The sequence below is a fragment of the Talaromyces stipitatus genome, genomic scaffold (genome assembly GCF_000003125.1).
Source record: "Talaromyces stipitatus ATCC 10500 scf_1105507295517 genomic scaffold, whole genome shotgun sequence".
Taxonomy (NCBI): Eukaryota; Fungi; Ascomycota; class Eurotiomycetes; order Eurotiales; family Trichocomaceae; genus Talaromyces; species Talaromyces stipitatus.
The window spans coordinates 1017553-1031018 of NW_002990121.1; the positions used below are offsets into that span (position 1 = coordinate 1017553).

Here is a 13466-nt window from a genome sequence, read left to right on the forward strand (position 1 = left end):
TATATTCATTATGTAGCAGTCCCATCCCGCCCAACACTCTCCCCCGCAAACTGATAAACACCCTTATATCCCTCCTTCACACTTTCCGTCATCTCACAAAACACAATCTGCGCCACCTTTGCATTTTTGTGCAGAACAACACCCTCCGGATTCCTCACATCCATCATGGCTCCCATAGCACCTTCATACCCCGCATCCACAACACCAGCCACAATGCCCACGCCATTTCTCCACAAGGACGATCGCGGAAATACACTCGCCATACAATTCAGGGGTATACGGACTGATTCATTAAAATCAACCAAATACGCGCCAGGTTCTAATTTTATTCCTTCCTCCTGTGAGAAGGCAGTGGTGGTGAACTCGAGAAGAGATGTCTTTGCTGCTTGGCGCTGTGTGTTGGAAAAGTCTATTGTTGCGGCTGAGGTCCATTTAGAGATTTGGCGAAGGGTGAGGTCGATGCCGCAGGGTTGTTGTTGGTGGGTTGGTTGGAGGAGGGAGCGGACAAAGTTTTGGGTTAGGATTCGGCGGCCTGTGAGGATCATGTTGTTTGTAGATTCTGTATAGGCTGAGGTGTTGGAGTGTAGATGAGTCTCGAGGCACCAGGAGCGAGCACGCAATTCCCCTGTCGGGACGTACTCGGCTAGCTACCCCGTGGAGTCAACATCGCATCTCCTACAGAACATAACATACTCAACCATTGAATCTCGCTCTATTAGCTGATCAAAAGAATATCTTCACTCTACTCTCTCGAGAGTAGAGTACGGAGTAGTAGATAGAACAAAGAGTTTCCAATAATTTTAGTCATCCCGTTATCTTATCAATTCCGAGATAAGCGCGTAATACCGATACCATACATACACCTAATACACTAGACAAAGCCATGGCGTCATCGTAATCGCAATACGGCATGCATAGGCGAGTCTATACAGTCCCGGAGTCCAGCCAAGACTCTCCCGCGGAACTACAGATAACATCGTCGACATAACCATATAAACCCAGCCTGTCTCTTTTATCTACATCCGCCCCTTCCATCAATCGCATATACACTGTGTACCTACAGAAAGAAGGAAGAAAAATGTCAGCCGAAGAATCAAAACCCACTGCACCGATCGTTTCGCATGGTCGCGGAGGTTCGTTTTTACCTAACCATCATGCCATCCGATAACTGACAGGAGTAAAAGGCCAAGGAAACATCGGCGCCGATGCAACGGAATACGTCGACGGCGAAATCGTTCGTGAAGGGCCCGTCGGTGATCAGGGGGATGGTGCTTATTCTGCCGGTGTATGCCCTCATTTTCATAACAAATTTCCAAATGAAGATTGAGAGAGAGAGAGAGAGAGAGACTGATAAAGAATAGCGCGGCGGAGCAGGAAACATCGGCTCTCCACATATCCGCCCCTCTACCCCGGGAAAAGTCCATGATAATGTCGTTGTACCCGAGACAGCGGTTCGGGAGAGTTTGGATGGGGATTATCATATCGGTGTACGTCTCTCTTTCTTAATTTGAAATTGTGTAGTGGTTAATTCGTGGTTGGGATGTAGCGCGGAGGCCAAGGAAACGTCCACCTCGATGAGAGCCATGAACAGGACAAGAAACATCATCTCGGTCATAAGCATACCAATAGTACCGGCAAGGCTCCTGCTACTGGAGATTCAGCGGATGGGAAGGTGTATGAAGGGTTGGCGGATAAATTGAAGAGGAAGTTGTTCGGGAAGTGATCTCTCTTCCCCCGCTTCTAAGGGCAAGATTGTAGACGGCGTGGTTATGGTGGTTGGTGGTATAGATAGTAATTATTTTCTTGATGTTATTTCGTTGTGATATCCATGGGGATGTTAGTTATTAATCAATTTATATCGTTAATCAAATTTAGTATAAGAAGGCAGATATCCCACAGAAAATAAAATGAAATAAATACAGCGCCATCCAGATCCGTACCGATCTTATCCATTAATTATGTGATATCCGTGCGTTCAATTTCGTGGCAAACATAGCATACGTAGAATGACATGACGAAAAAAAAAAGGAAGTATGTACTCGTCGGCAAGAAATCAATCCTTGCTAAATCGTCGTTTGAACCAACTACCGCGTTTCTTTTTGTCGTCGGTGTCGGCGACTTTTCGAGCTGGGGCTGGAAGTGCGGGATTGAATGGTTGCGAGGCTTGACCGTTTGATTGTCCATGAGGAGGTGGTGCAGGTACACCGTTTCTGTAGTCGTGTTGAAACGAGGTATCAATCTGGGGATTTCCACCGAATCCATTTAGCCCGTAAGTCTCAGACGGCTGTTGTTGCTGTTGGTATTGTTTTTGTTGTGCGGCTTGTTGCTGCAATCGGTCGAATGAGCTGTTGACTGAGCTGGGGTCGGTCGAGTTGCCCCATTGATCAGTATTTGCAGACCCAGAGCCAGCGGTGAAGTTGTCTTGCGATCGTTGGTAGGGCGAGTTGGGGTAGAAGTTCTGTTGTTGCTGATGGCCATTGCCGTTGGTGTAGTCTGAGTTCACGCGATTGTTGGGATGTCGCGGTCGGTTACCTCGCGGCCCTTGGTTGTAATAATATCCATTCGATCCGGATGCGCCGTAGTCGACGTAACTGTCTGGTCGAGACATGGAAGGACGTCCGTAGCCATTTTGATTCGGTTCGCCTAATCAATTAGCTTCGCTTTTGAATGATTGAATCTGATCACTCACCATAATAACTGCCTGGTCGACTCTGAGATGCATCTATAACACGTCAGCTGTCATCTAGTTATTCTAGTATTTACTCCATACCAGTGGCGTATGACATGCGACGGTTATGGTAGCTTCCATCAATCGCAGCTTCAAAAGATCGAATAGTATCCAGCGGCCTCTCAAGTCGAGGACGAGTCGGATTCGACAGATCGGGGTCAGCTGCACGTTGTTAGCCAGTTCAATCAATTCTGAAAGAGCGAACATACTTATAATATTCCCATATTGATCCTTATGCTGAATCGATCGCAACGATCCCAGATTCGACTTTTCCAACAACGCCACGGTCGCTACATAATCAGCACTTGACCTCCAAATTCACCGATATTTTAATTGCAAAGAAAAAAAAAAAAAAAACTAACCAGGTTGAGCTTCATTCATAGCGAGCGTCGGATCAGCTTTCGTATGCAAAATCCGTTTAGCCTTCTCCTCTGGAGTCTCATGCAACGAAATCTTCCCACCAGCCGAATGGCTAGATCGATGCGACTTTTCGGATTTTCCGCCAAAACTGATTCCGCGACTGCGACGAGGTGATGTTGGGGGAGATGGTAGAGGAGGTTGGTTATTATTATTATTAGCGTAACGGGTCGCCATGTTTAGTTTTTTTTTTATTTGTTGTTGCCCTATGTAAACCGGTTTTTTGCGACGTAATGCGACGTGCACAGACTAGAGCTGGTAATTGTGGATAGACAATCACTAACTATCCTGGCGATTAGTTAGGAGCTGATATAAAATTATGGACCTTGAGAGAGAGAGCTTGGACGGACCCAACTGTGGAGTAAGGTTATTGCGAAGTATGACCGTTAGCTTAGAATGGCAGTATCAATATGATATGTACGATGGTTGGACTGTAGTGATTGTCGAGATCGGTGAGCGTGGTGGAGTAGCAGTCCTTAATATTAGATACGCAGTAGATGCTCGATTGTAAGTGTGTCTGTCTGATATGCTATGATCTCAGTCAGATGCGCCGTACGGTCGCGCTGCGTTGAAGAGTAGTCGCGGTATTCGATGAGCGAGCGAATGTAGTGATAATGAGTGGTAATGATAATTGAGTGATAATTGAGCGATAAAGATGATGAGATGACAGTTATAATATGCCAGTCCAGGTAGAAAAGAGGCTAGAAGCAAGAGGAAGAAAGAGTGGGACAGACGGAATCTTGGCTTCTGGTGGTGTTTCACTTTGCAGGTCCAGGCACCAAGGCAACAATGCACTTGGCCGTCTCCGTATATCTGCTGTATATGTTTCTCTGCGTTTATACAGAACACGAAGATGAAATGAAGAATGAAAAGAATGAAAAGAAAAAGAGGAAAAGCCAACTCATTCCAGTCAGGATCCTAGCGCCTCTAACCAAGAATTCTCCCAAATAGGACCAAGGTACACGCAAGCCAGCGTCAAGTCCGAGTGGCTGTGTCTCACGCCCACTGTTCCCATTGGAACGAATCATTGCTGTGCTTGTCATTGCTTGAATAAATTGTCTGATCTGTGACAACCTGTGACAACCCTGAAGCAGACTCCGTAGTTCGTCGCGGCAGTGGCCGGATCTTGTCGTCTCCACTTCTTACGTCGTTGTACATGATACTAAGAGATATCTATCTGAATGCTTAAAAAGGCTTTATGTGTACCCGAGTACCAGTGTATCCATGGATGAGTTCAGAAAATGCACTTTTCAATTAAGCTTCTTTTAACAAATGGAACTCTCCACAGCCACGTGTGTGTATTAGGGTATGTTCAGGTGTAAATGCTACGTAATACTACGTAATTCAGCCCTACTCCAGGTCTTGAATTCTCTGCTCAATATATTGTTTATTTCCCAGTAAAACAACACAAGAAGAACTAAATACGACAAAAGGGTATGGACATGGTATGTGGAGAAATACAAACAAGAAGCGAAATAGAAATAGCAAATAGCCAGGTAAGCCAAAAAGAAGAAAAAAAAAAAGACAATGTCAAAGCGAAAAGAACTAAATGGGGAATTCTTGTAGACAGCAACAGATATCAGAAATCGGAGTACATTAAAGGAAAAAGATTAAGTCTGGAATAGGTGAGAGGATGTAGAGATTGAGGAAGTGAAGGGGCATCAATTTCGTTTACGATTCATTAAACCGTAACTTCAATCGCGCTGTCACTGGATTTGTTTTCAAAATGATCATCGAGCTGCTTCCATGTTACCGGTCAACTCGGCCACACGAGCCTTGATTCGAGCTACTCGTGATTCAATGGCTGCATCAGTCAGCACTGTACGTAGTTATAAAAGCTTGGAAAAAAAGACTTACTTTCTTCACCGCTGGTATCGCCATCGTCCGCCACACTAGTTCGACTATGAATTTCCTCCTGTGTAGCAGCCGCTGCTCGCTCAGCTGCATTCTTACGAATTTGTGCCCATCGATCCTGGTACGCCGGACTGGTCGCTACAGGCTCAGCCCCAGCCGTGGCCGTTGGTGTGGCTATATCACGAGGAGTTTCAGTCGCCGTCACCACGGTCTCAGTCTTACTCTCTGGGAAGTGCTCTGCAACAGGGGTGATAGGACTGTCGCCCGAAGGAGCAAAAGCAGGTTGATCGGCCAATGGTCCTTGATCGAATGAAGAAAATTCGCGTTCTGCAGCCGCTTTCTCGTTGGTATCGATACGAGACAGGGCGTCGTATTCCGCGTCGCGACGGGTTCGTGGAGGTCCGCTGTATGTAGGCGATGCAGACGCTGCAGCCGGTGCGGATTTGGTCGTGGTGGGCTTCTTCATCTCCTTCGATGGGGGCGAGGGGGCTGCTTGCTCGGCGCTCGCAGTATCATTTGCAGGGGGCTCAGGAACGGCCTTCTTCTTGATATCGGCCAAACGGCCAGTGTTGTGCGACTTGGGCGTGGGCAATGCATCTTGAGACTTGACCTTGTTTTCGAGTGCGGCACGCGCAGCTGCAACAGCCGACGGATCAATACCAATCTCTTTCTTGGGAGTGTCGTCCGTAGTCCTCTGCTTGTTGCTGAAGATACCCTTGAAAGCCGAGTTGCCAACAGGTTTCTTTTTCAACTTCTTATGGCCATGCTCTTCCGCCGAGTCCTTTTTCGTTTCTTCGGTGCCGTTGCTCTGCGCCGCCTCTGGTAGTGGTGCCGTAGCTGCGTCTGCGGCACCACCGTTTGCAGGTTTAGCATCATCTTTGGAAGGAACTGGCAAGGCTTTTTCGGTATCTGCTGATGATGGTTTCTGCTCAGATCGGCTCTCAGAAATATTCGACATTGCTCGACCATTAGACACGAATGAACCTGCAGGAGCACCAGTTCCAGCACGAGTGTCACTCAGATAGGCTGACCGCAGCTGGTCCTTGTCGTAATTGCTATCATAGTGTCTAGTCCACTTCATCGCTGACGAAGCCTCGGTGAATAAGCCAGTGTATTGCGTCATGACGGAGTTAGTCTTGGTAGAATACGTGTCGTCGTTGCGAGCCCGACGTCCATTAACTTCACGGTTTTGATCTTCTTCCTGCTCACGGTGTTTCCGCTGCAAAGCCGCCGCCGCAGCCTGGATACGTGCATGCTGATCTGGACCAATGCTAGTCTTACTAACTGGCGCGGTGGCGTTGTTATTGCCGGATTTATACGGTTGGCTAGTACCCGACCCTTTTGCAGTTGACTTACTCCGGGTCATCTTTTTGCGCGTCGAGAAACCGAAGAAACGCTTCTTCTCGACAATATATGCCCCGACTTCTGGTTCTGACACAGCACCCTTGACCTGTTCCTCCAAAACTAGCCACTTGGCGCCTTTAATGATGGTCTCGAGCAAAGCGCATCGTCCAAAGACTGCTTTTCGCACGGCAGGTTCTTCGCCTGACAGACTGCTGATCCACACCCACCAGAACGAGTCATCAATGTCCAGCACCGTGATACTAGCCAACTCACCAGGTTCCAGATTTGGTTCAGTATCTAACGTGCGTTTGTGAGATTGCGAGCTCTGACCTCGCACAGTTCCAATTGGTGGTAGAACTTTATCCGGAGGAAGTAAGAGTGACGCAGGCCCACGAGGGACGTGGTCATCCGCGAATCCCGACGACATAAAGTCGGCCCATGAAGGTGTGGTGGGACGCGCGAAGTCGTTCGTGCGAGACTGAGGCGCAGAGCGCAACTCCAGCGGACCTGTCCTCTCCTCAATGATATCATCGTCGTGGTCCGAATCTATAGATGCGCCAAAACCCATATCCTCAAAGCGCGACCAAGAAGCGTCACGCAGACTAGTCGAAGTCTTGCTGGTAGATACAGCGGATTGATTGGTGGTGGAAATAGCTTTCAAAACTCGTGCACATTCGTCCGTCAACGCATCCACGGGATCCTCATACTCTGAAAACTCTTGGAGGTGCTTGTCGCTATCGCGGTATTCAAAATTCCTTGCACGGCGCAACAAGGCGAACGGGGTTGGCGAGACCGTTTCAACAATCATGACAACCTTAGTGGTTGAGAATTGAAGCAGACTTGGAGCCTGCGGCGGGTATTCAGTAGCCTGCACAAGAGACTGAAGGGCAATGGGGAGCGCCGAAATGCCGTTGATGCCACGAACTGAATCTGGAGAAATGGACCGCAAGTAAGCAAAGAAAAGGTGGCTTGTGGCATCAGCGGCCCTGGTAAATGCCGTTAGCGTGCACACCCGAAAACAGAACAGTACAACTTACTGAGCCCAATTCTTATAAGAAGCTTCAAACCCATTACCCATATCAGTGTGCTCGAACGCCCACCAGCCTGCGTATCTAGACAATTTCCTTCCACCTAATCCGTTAGATTTCCCGTGGGCAGCAATGGCAGTCAGGAGATCAAAGAAGTCGAAGATGATTTTCGTACGAGCGTCTGAATCCACGCTAATTGGAATAAATGTATTAAAAGCATCGCGGGCGAGGTCAGAGTCTGTATACAAGACGAAACTTGTTAGTTCCAAACATCTCCAAGGAAAGCTGAGTAATACCTTGCTCTCCGACTTTAAAGAGCTCATAAGCCTCCCAGGTGACTACTCCGCCAGGGAGTCTGCTCCAGCACCATTTCACGACACTGCACAAAACCTATACAGCCGTTAGTCTCATTACCCCGATCTGTTGAAAAGCGGTTGTACCATAGGTTCTGTTAACCGCAACTCTTGAATAAGCGCCTCGCCCTGAAGCGGGGTCCCCTTTTGTTCTGCATTGAAAAAGTTCCGAATAAAGGTTCGGGCAGCGCTGGGATCAGAGCTCGGACGGAAAGGAAGTAAAAGAAATGGAATATCGAGGCCTAAAGCAGAAACCACATATTAGCGACCAAACATGCAACTGGTAAATAGGTGCTTTCTTGCTGGTATCCCGTACCTCGAGATTTTAATTCATGCGTGCATCCTCTGAGCAGCTCCTGCACCTCTTCCGGCGCAACCTCACTGCGCTGATATGCATCTGTCCATTTTGGTTTGGCCGGGACCTGTTCCGCGGCCGTATGCTTTGCGGCCTTTTTACTAGCGCTGGAATCCTTCCCTCGAAACACTCGCGAGAAAAACGACATCCTCGATTTGTTCGCGATTCGAGAAATCGTGGTGTGTAGTAGCGTGCGTCAAGGATGTTGCAGTTTCGAGTCGCAACAAGAGTCAAGGAAGAAGGCGCATATCAAACCCCCGCGAGCGGAGGTTTTTGGATTTAGGTTGGGTTGATCGCTGGACTGATGTCAAAGGCCGGTCACGACCAATGGGATGCTAGAGTAAGAAGTTGAGATCAATGGAATGAAACGAATCAAGAACGAATGGATACGATGTCTTCGAATATCGAAATGGGGACGGACAGAGGGAGGAGCGACTGGTAAGTTGCAAAACGAACGAACGCAAAGGCCCACGACCGGAGCACAGCTTAAGGGCAGAATATAAACAAGAACATGAAAGCGCAGAGGGAAAGAGAAGGGCAGGACGAAACCCGAAATCTGTGCAGAACAGAGCGCTAGATTGTTTCCCTCTTGCGAAAGAAGAAGAATGGTAATGTAAGGAAAAGGGAGAATTGCGTACAGGTTTTGTTGTCGTGATACTCAAGAAGTTTTTTGGGCTTTCAGGGGCTAAGATCAAGGTGGAAGTTGCGCTTTACCGGAAGGAGGTTGAGTCCTAAGGCTAACCCACCGTCCAAGCTCGCAGTTAATTTTATTTGGACGGGTCTGTTGTTTTGACTCGTCAAGATCAATCATTGAATAAGAACAGCGAGTTCACGATTCAATAATGGTGAGAGAAGTACTAGCCAGTGTCCAGACAACGGCATTATCTGGTGTTGACAGGTCGTGTTGGCATAGGCGATTGGGCAGGAGACTGTGACACGTCGAAGGGTCGCAGACAGCAGACTGATATCTTCTAACCTTGATGTGGAGTAGTCTCAGCTCGTTATCGATTGTCGATTGTCGATTCAGATGCAAGGAGTCAATGCTCTATATTTTTGGCTCTATAGATGCGAAATTGTCATATGTCTCATGATTTATTGTTATCAATGGATAATAGATATTCATGTTAAGTCAATGTGTAACAACGACGTATTCATGTCATTGACTGTGCGAGTCATGGTTGTATGTATGTTACTCACCATACATAAATTACACGACGTCGGGCCCCTGACTAAACCGAATTCCACCTAGTTATCTGATTGGCCCAGCACTGAATGGCGATCTTCGACTTCGGAAAGGTTTCTGTTCGTTATCCCACCAGCACAACTGGCGAAGGCGGTTTGTTAACTGCTATAATGAGAAAGGGGGCACTCGCTTTGATGTAGCTTCTTAAAGGATTCCCTCAGGTGGTTCCTATTCGGTGCCTTCCTTGATGGCTTACGCACTAAACGCTCGCTAGCCCGCTGACAGGCGAGATACTAGCTTGTCGTCTGGCATATATGATATGATGTGCTGGGGAACGTATGGGGAATTGAGCAAGGACGTGAAGTGCCGGCGAAATGCTTAGGGCTGAGTAAGTTGAATGATTTTTGACTTAAAGGGGGAAACCAGGGTTAGGGCTAATACAGTAATGTTGTCCCAGGCGACAGGGTTAGGGTGACTAGGGTTACAGACCGGTCGGTGATAGGCCAGTGATGATGTGATCCAGCTCCTTCCTCACGCTCCATCGCGACTCGCAACTTTCCACCTCGTGAATTAGTTGAAGATAGTCAGCTTTATTTGCAGAAGACCAACTATTATGCAAACATATGCGCCAGCACCATGCTCCAGCACCATGCTCCAGCATCCAGCGTGAATCAACAGGCAATTCACTAAGTTACCAGGAGTGTGGCCTTGCTCTGACGCTGTATTAGGTTAGGACAGACTTCAATGGAACCAGCAGACCGTCCTGTTAAACGTCGGCGGAGAACTCGACTTGCTTGTCAAGAATGTCGGGTTCGAAAGATTCGTTGTGACGGCACAACTCCCTTATGCGACTCATGCAGGCGTAAAAATGTTGATCCTTCGCGTTGTGTCTATCCAGATGCAGAAAGTAGCTTGAGTTCGGGGTAGGCATGCCTTGATTAATGCAAGATCCCTTGTTGACTTAGTGTGGTTATAGGCACAAGAACATCCAGAGGCGGGGAGATCATAAGGCCACTTCAGGGCCAAGATCTAGGGGAGATGCAGAACGTCGTGATAAGAGTCTCCAGGAAGACCACCTGAGTGTGCATCAGTCATCGCCGTACGAAAGACTTCTTCCGCAGCCATTTCCGTTGAGCGCTGGCACTCCTGAAACCGGCAGAACACTGGATGTACCGGAACCTGTACATTCAATTATTGGTAACCAGTTCAGTCCGTCTCTAGTAGAGAAAGGGCATCAGACATCGCCACAATGGCAACTGTTGCCGTCCCAGCTGTCCCCTAATGGCACTCAAAGCATCAGGGGAAAGGATGTGTATCATCCAACCGTAGAAGAGGAGGCAGAAGAGCAACAGTACGAGCAGATATCCCCTCGTGTTGTAGGGAGCTCAAGTGCTTTCGCTTTTATAGAAAATGTACACGAAGCACTCCGTCAGCCGACTAAGAGAAAGGGTGTGTCTCCACACTCAAACGAGATTTATGATACAGTTAGTCATTTTGGTAGTTCTCTTCGCTCTAATGGAACCCAACGGATGCCACAGACAGTGAGCACGCTGGTCGATGACCTCTCGCTTCCTCCGAGTTCACTGGTGGAACAGCTTTTACGAAAGTATTGGGATGAGATACACGTTATGAATCCGGTTTTTCATGAACAAACATTTATGAGACGGTGAGTGCCTTCAGCAGTAGCATCTGGTGTCCCAGAATCCATTTTACTACAAAGTAGGCCAGAGGCTCGACGAGGTCATACTGATATACAGGGACAGATACAGCCGGCTGCTCAACGAAGGCCCAATAACGAGGCCATCCCGTACTGGGTCATTGGTTGATGTGAGTCTATTACCGGCAGACCGCATTTTTCAAGCCACACTCAACCTGATCCTTGCCATCGTTTGTCTGCGCACGAATCTGGGAACATCAAGCGAACACAGAACTACCCAGGAGACTTTCTTTCACCGCGCAGAAAGGCTGCTCTCTCCGGACATTATGCAATGGGAATCCTTACAATTGGTTCAAGCTCTAGTGCTCAAAGCGGCCTATCTCAGAGAGGCAGATATGTCAAATCAGTCGTGGATTGCTGTTGGAGTCGCCATTCGGACTGCTCAAGCGATTGGGTTGTATGTTGAAAATACTAATGGTAGTCAAGCGGAAAGAGAGCAAAGAAAACGTGTGTGGCACGCATGTGTGATAATGGACAGGTATTAAGAAACTTCACTCGCTTCAATGGTAGAGTTGAGGACTAAGAAGGGCGTGCTAGGATTCAGAGCATGACATATGGAAGACCGCCTATGATATATGGCGAGCCGACAGTCTCCCATCCAGAAGCAATCGATGATGAGTACCTCAGCATGGACTCTAAGGAACAAGACGGCGCGCAACCGATTGACCAGCCTTCGAGAATGGCTTTTTTCATTCATGCTCTCCACTTGTCTGATATTTCGTCTCGAATTCGGCAGTCTGTTCTCAATCCCTTACTCTTTGTGACCTCTGTTGACCCCATATAACTAGATTATTGTACGGTCCGCGACAGGAACTGAACAGAGAGAGGCATTGTCGCCTATCTAAAAAGCCATACGCTGAAATCATTGATTTGGATGCTGATTTAGGTAATTGGAATGAAAAAGTACCATCCTATCTGCGCAATGAGGATTTCACTCCAAATCATCATAGAAGCTGCTTTAGTCGTCAGCGTATATATCTGAGATGCCAGTGCGTTTGGAATCCCTGAGAGTTGAAATTCTTCCTTTGGAATGTGCTGTTTACTAAAATATTATCACCATGTTGAAGGTTTCTACACTGGAGATTGATTCTCTTCCGAGGACTCTTGGTTGATTTCGCTCGTGAGAGTTCCTCAGGCTGTCACGACTCATCGAAGACGCCTTTACAGGATATATTGTCCCGTGGCTCAGTCGAAATATGCATTCGTACCGCTCGGAAATTACTCGACACAATCGAACCACACTTGGGTACGGACCGGCTTCCGGCTGGCTGGTTTATAGCTTCGTTCCGTATGTGACCGCCGCTGTGGCCTGAACCTCTAACTGAGCTACAGCTAACCAGTTATGTCATCTAGACTTATATAATATAGGCGCCATAATAGCCCTTGCTCTTTTGAGCCCTGGCTTGCGAGCCCTCTCCAGTGATTTGACATTACAAGACCTTCGACAAGCGTGGCGGCAGTGCATTAATTGTCTCCAGAAATGTGATAGTCTCGGCATGCGATTTGCGCAAGGATGTATCATAAAGCTGCGAAAGCTGTTTGAGGAGAATGAAGGCGGAGAACAAAATCAGCCTAATAGTGTGTGCTCCCCTTATAGTGTCTGTCTCTTGGAAGGCATCGTATGCTCAGCAACCTATACCTCTAGGACCGGATCCGGTAGTATCTATCATAGATGGCGACAACGGGCGGGAATCTTTGCCAAATGGTGGCCAACCAGCAGAACCTCTGGGTTTTGTCTCGCAACAAGAGCCATTTCAATCTGAAAATCCTGGAGACATGGAAAACGGAATTGTAGATATGTGGTGGATGGATCAGGACTTTCAATGGATGAGCGGCTTTGATCTTTCACACTTGACGGATCTGGAAGTACCTAGTCCGAGAGATTTTGCCTGATTCTTGAAAACATTTGTCAATAGCTTCTCCTTTGATATCATAGATTTGAGTATCTCGGTGCGCGTCTCTGTTGTGTTGCGGATACCCTCCACCTGCGTATGCAAAACTTATCCCACCTAATCTTGATTAAGCTTCTTAATGATCAACCGTCAGAAGCTGACGTCTGGTCGTGGCTTTGACAAGGTCCCGTGAGGTTTCCGCATCTATGAAAACCTGAGTATTCGCGGTATTCCTGTGTCAGTAAGCACCCCGTGCCTAGATACACGATGTCCCCATCGGCCCATCGATCCCACGGTCAAACTCTTTATCTCCCCAAAACCAGGTACAAACCTACAATGCTGGTCTTTACAAATTGACTCGGACTTTTGTTGAAGGAGTCAAGTTGATGGTTCAGTGATCAAGCAGATTTAGGCCTTTCGAACCGATTTGCTGACTTCCTTCTGGAACTCTACACCACCCCCCTTCCGCCGGGAGCTATATCTCGCTAGAGCACGTAGATGATAGTTACTACAAATCCGGCGTTGTAATTGGTTGTTTTAGCTTCTGCAAAGCAGATTTCAGGTCTGACAAGGCACTCCTATACGGTATAGGGAA

The 13466-nt window shown here is 47.7% G+C and overlaps 5 protein-coding genes across 6 annotated transcripts, besides 1 other annotated feature; 2 read left to right on the forward strand and 3 right to left on the reverse strand.

Moving 5' to 3' along the window:
• Positions 1 to 8: 8 nt before the first annotated feature.
• On the reverse strand, positions 9 to 885 carry TSTA_003930 (dUTPase, putative; the record flags this gene model as incomplete). Its single annotated transcript, XM_002487950.1, has 2 exons — positions 9 to 647; positions 862 to 885. 2 exons carry the CDS (start codon positions 883 to 885, stop codon positions 9 to 11), a joined length of 663 nt encoding a protein of 220 aa, XP_002487995.1.
• Positions 792 to 2644, forward strand: TSTA_003940 (uncharacterized protein). The gene is made up of 4 exons (XM_002487949.1): positions 792 to 1133; positions 1185 to 1285; positions 1362 to 1487; positions 1547 to 2644. Exons 1-4 carry the CDS (start codon positions 1079 to 1081, stop codon positions 1721 to 1723), a joined length of 459 nt encoding a protein of 152 aa, XP_002487994.1. The 5' UTR covers positions 792 to 1078; the 3' UTR covers positions 1724 to 2644.
• Positions 1326 to 1347: a microsatellite.
• Positions 1547 to 4054, reverse strand: TSTA_003950 (uncharacterized protein). 2 transcript variants are annotated; one of them, XM_002487951.1, is made up of 6 exons: positions 3496 to 4054; positions 3091 to 3428; positions 2938 to 3018; positions 2771 to 2890; positions 2690 to 2722; positions 1547 to 2643 (listed from the first exon to the last, which is right to left on the reverse strand). In XM_002487951.1, the coding sequence occupies exons 2-6, from the start codon at positions 3320 to 3322 to the stop codon at positions 2054 to 2056; spliced, it is 1056 nt and encodes a 351-aa protein (XP_002487996.1). In that variant the 5' UTR covers positions 3323 to 3428; positions 3496 to 4054; the 3' UTR covers positions 1547 to 2053. The 2 variants fall into 2 exon arrangements, with proteins under 2 accessions (XP_002487996.1, XP_002487997.1); XM_002487952.1 differs by having other exon boundaries at positions 3091 to 3433.
• An 809-nt stretch (positions 4055 to 4863) lies between these two features.
• On the reverse strand, positions 4864 to 8227 carry TSTA_003960 (morphogenesis protein (Msb1), putative; the record flags this gene model as incomplete). Its single annotated transcript, XM_002487953.1, has 6 exons — positions 4864 to 4949; positions 5003 to 7329; positions 7381 to 7609; positions 7668 to 7761; positions 7812 to 7966; positions 8041 to 8227. The coding sequence occupies 6 exons, from the start codon at positions 8225 to 8227 to the stop codon at positions 4876 to 4878; spliced, it is 3066 nt and encodes a 1021-aa protein (XP_002487998.1). The 3' UTR covers positions 4864 to 4875.
• Positions 8228 to 9898: 1671 nt separating this feature from the next.
• On the forward strand, positions 9899 to 12872 carry TSTA_003970 (uncharacterized protein; the record flags this gene model as incomplete). The annotated part of the gene is given in 10 exon segments (XM_002487954.1): positions 9899 to 9928; positions 9996 to 10169; positions 10228 to 10928; positions 11032 to 11376; positions 11406 to 11457; positions 11524 to 11714; positions 11768 to 11968; positions 12047 to 12267; positions 12333 to 12557; positions 12577 to 12872. 10 exon segments carry the CDS (start codon positions 9899 to 9901, stop codon positions 12870 to 12872), a joined length of 2436 nt encoding a protein of 811 aa, XP_002487999.1.
• Between the last annotated feature and the right edge of the window lie 594 nt (positions 12873 to 13466).